Source organism: Mastomys coucha, chromosome X (assembly GCF_008632895.1).
Source record: "Mastomys coucha isolate ucsf_1 chromosome X, UCSF_Mcou_1, whole genome shotgun sequence".
NCBI lineage: Eukaryota > Metazoa > Chordata > Mammalia > Rodentia > Muridae > Mastomys > Mastomys coucha.
In genome coordinates this window covers 11944362-11946071 of record NC_045030.1, presented here as the reverse complement: position 1 = coordinate 11946071, position 1710 = coordinate 11944362, and the positions used below count along the sequence as shown (strand labels likewise).

Below are 1710 nucleotides of genomic sequence, written 5' to 3'. Positions count from 1 at the left end.
TTTATGTATGTGTTATGGAATTTGTATTTTGAGGTGTTATGTGTGTGTTGTGGGGTACATGTGTATATGGTGTGAGGTTTGTGTATATGTGTTGTGATATATGTGTGTGTGTGTATGTCATGTGTGTGTTAGACTGTGTATATGTTTGTGTGATTGGTAGTGTGCATGTGTATTGGGTTTATGTTGTGAAGTATAAGTGCTGTAGATGTGTGTGTTAGACTCTGTATATGTATGTGTATGGTAGAAAGAGAGTGTGTGTGTATTGTTCAACTGTATGCATTGTGGAGTTTTGTTATATGTGTATATATGTGTTGTGTTGTATATGTATATGTGATGTGATGTGTATGAGATGTGGGGTGGTATGCATGTGTATGTTGTGGGAATTGTGAGATAGGGATGTGAGGTTTTGAGGGTGTGTATGCGTATGTGTGTTGTGAGGTGATATATATGTGTGTAGAGTGCATATATGTGATGAGAAACATGTACATATGATGTATGATGGGGTGGGGTAGGATGGTACGCTGAAGGAGGTGTGTAAGGTGTGTGTGTGTGTGTCTGTGTGTGTGTGTGTGTGTGTGTGTGTGTGTGTTCCACAGGGACAGATGTACCCAGAATGAAAACAGTGGAGGGTGGAGGCATTCAGGATTCTTGAAAACTCCCAGGTGGATCCTAGGTTCAACACACATCCTGCAGCGTGGGCCTTTCCTGCCCAGCTGGGATATCCTGTGTTTGTCAAAAGGACTACACGGGGAAGCCATAACCATTGTCCTTTCCTAAATTTGCTGATGTGTCCCTCCCCAGACTGACGCAGCCGCCCCAAGCAGAGGAAGAGTGACTTTGGAAATGCGTTATCAGCATCCTCCATGGACTTCCTCACCTCCTGCCCAGCCCCATTAGCTGCTAGCTCCTCAGCGTCCTCAGACAGAAACCTCAGAGGCTTGGACAGGGTCAGCATCCTGAATCCAGCTGCTTTTGGCAGTTTCCTTTCTGGTCAGGCCTAACCTCTGCGCAGCTCTGAGTGCACCGCTGACCACCACTGCTGCAGCGTAGAGCTCAGGATGGAGTCCCGATTGCCCGGGGCTGCAGCTACCGCCTTCCACCAACACTGGCTAGCCCAGCTGCTGCTGTGGGTCTCAACCCTGAGCTGTTCTTTCTCCTTGCCAGCTTCTCTCACTCCTTCTCTGGTACCCCGAGTCAGAAGCAGCTACACTCTGGAAAAGACATTCCTCGGTCTTGATAAATGCAATGCCTGCATCGGGACATCCATTTGTAAGAAGTTCTTTAAAGAAGAAATAAGGTCAGAATCGCCATCAAATAACTCCGAGGAGCAAATTGAGCTTCTCTTAGTGTGAAGATGACTAATTTATGGGTGGGAGATGAGAGAAAGGCATTTAACAGTGGTAATAGGTTGACATAGGAGGGCAAGGGTGGAAACCAAATTGCCACCCTAAATGTTAAACTCAAATATTCTTTTTGAAACTAAAAGGTGAACATTCCTTTCTATGACTGGAGTAGCCTGGGACTGTTGAATTTTCCCTTTCAATTTTCATAATGGGAGGAGTTAAATACTTAGAAAGCTACTATGTGGCAGGCATTTTAAACTATTCCAGGTGTTGACAGTTTGTACCCATTATTCAGACAGTAGGCAAACATGGTGGGTTAAGGGACTTGCCCAAGGCAAACCTGGGATACAAACAAGGACAGTTTGCT

General features: G+C 45.3%; 1 protein-coding gene across 1 annotated transcript in view; it reads left to right on the top strand.

Moving 5' to 3' along the window:
• Nucleotides 1-923: 923 nt before the first annotated feature.
• Nucleotides 924-1710, top strand: part of Dipk2b (divergent protein kinase domain 2B) — a 63866-nt gene continuing 63079 nt past the window's right edge. Inside the window, exon 1 of the mRNA XM_031344045.1 lies at nt 924-1297. Coding sequence (XP_031199905.1) covers nt 1059-1297 — 239 coding nt within the window. The 5' untranslated portion in view covers nt 924-1058. The remainder of the gene's footprint in view (nt 1298-1710) is intronic.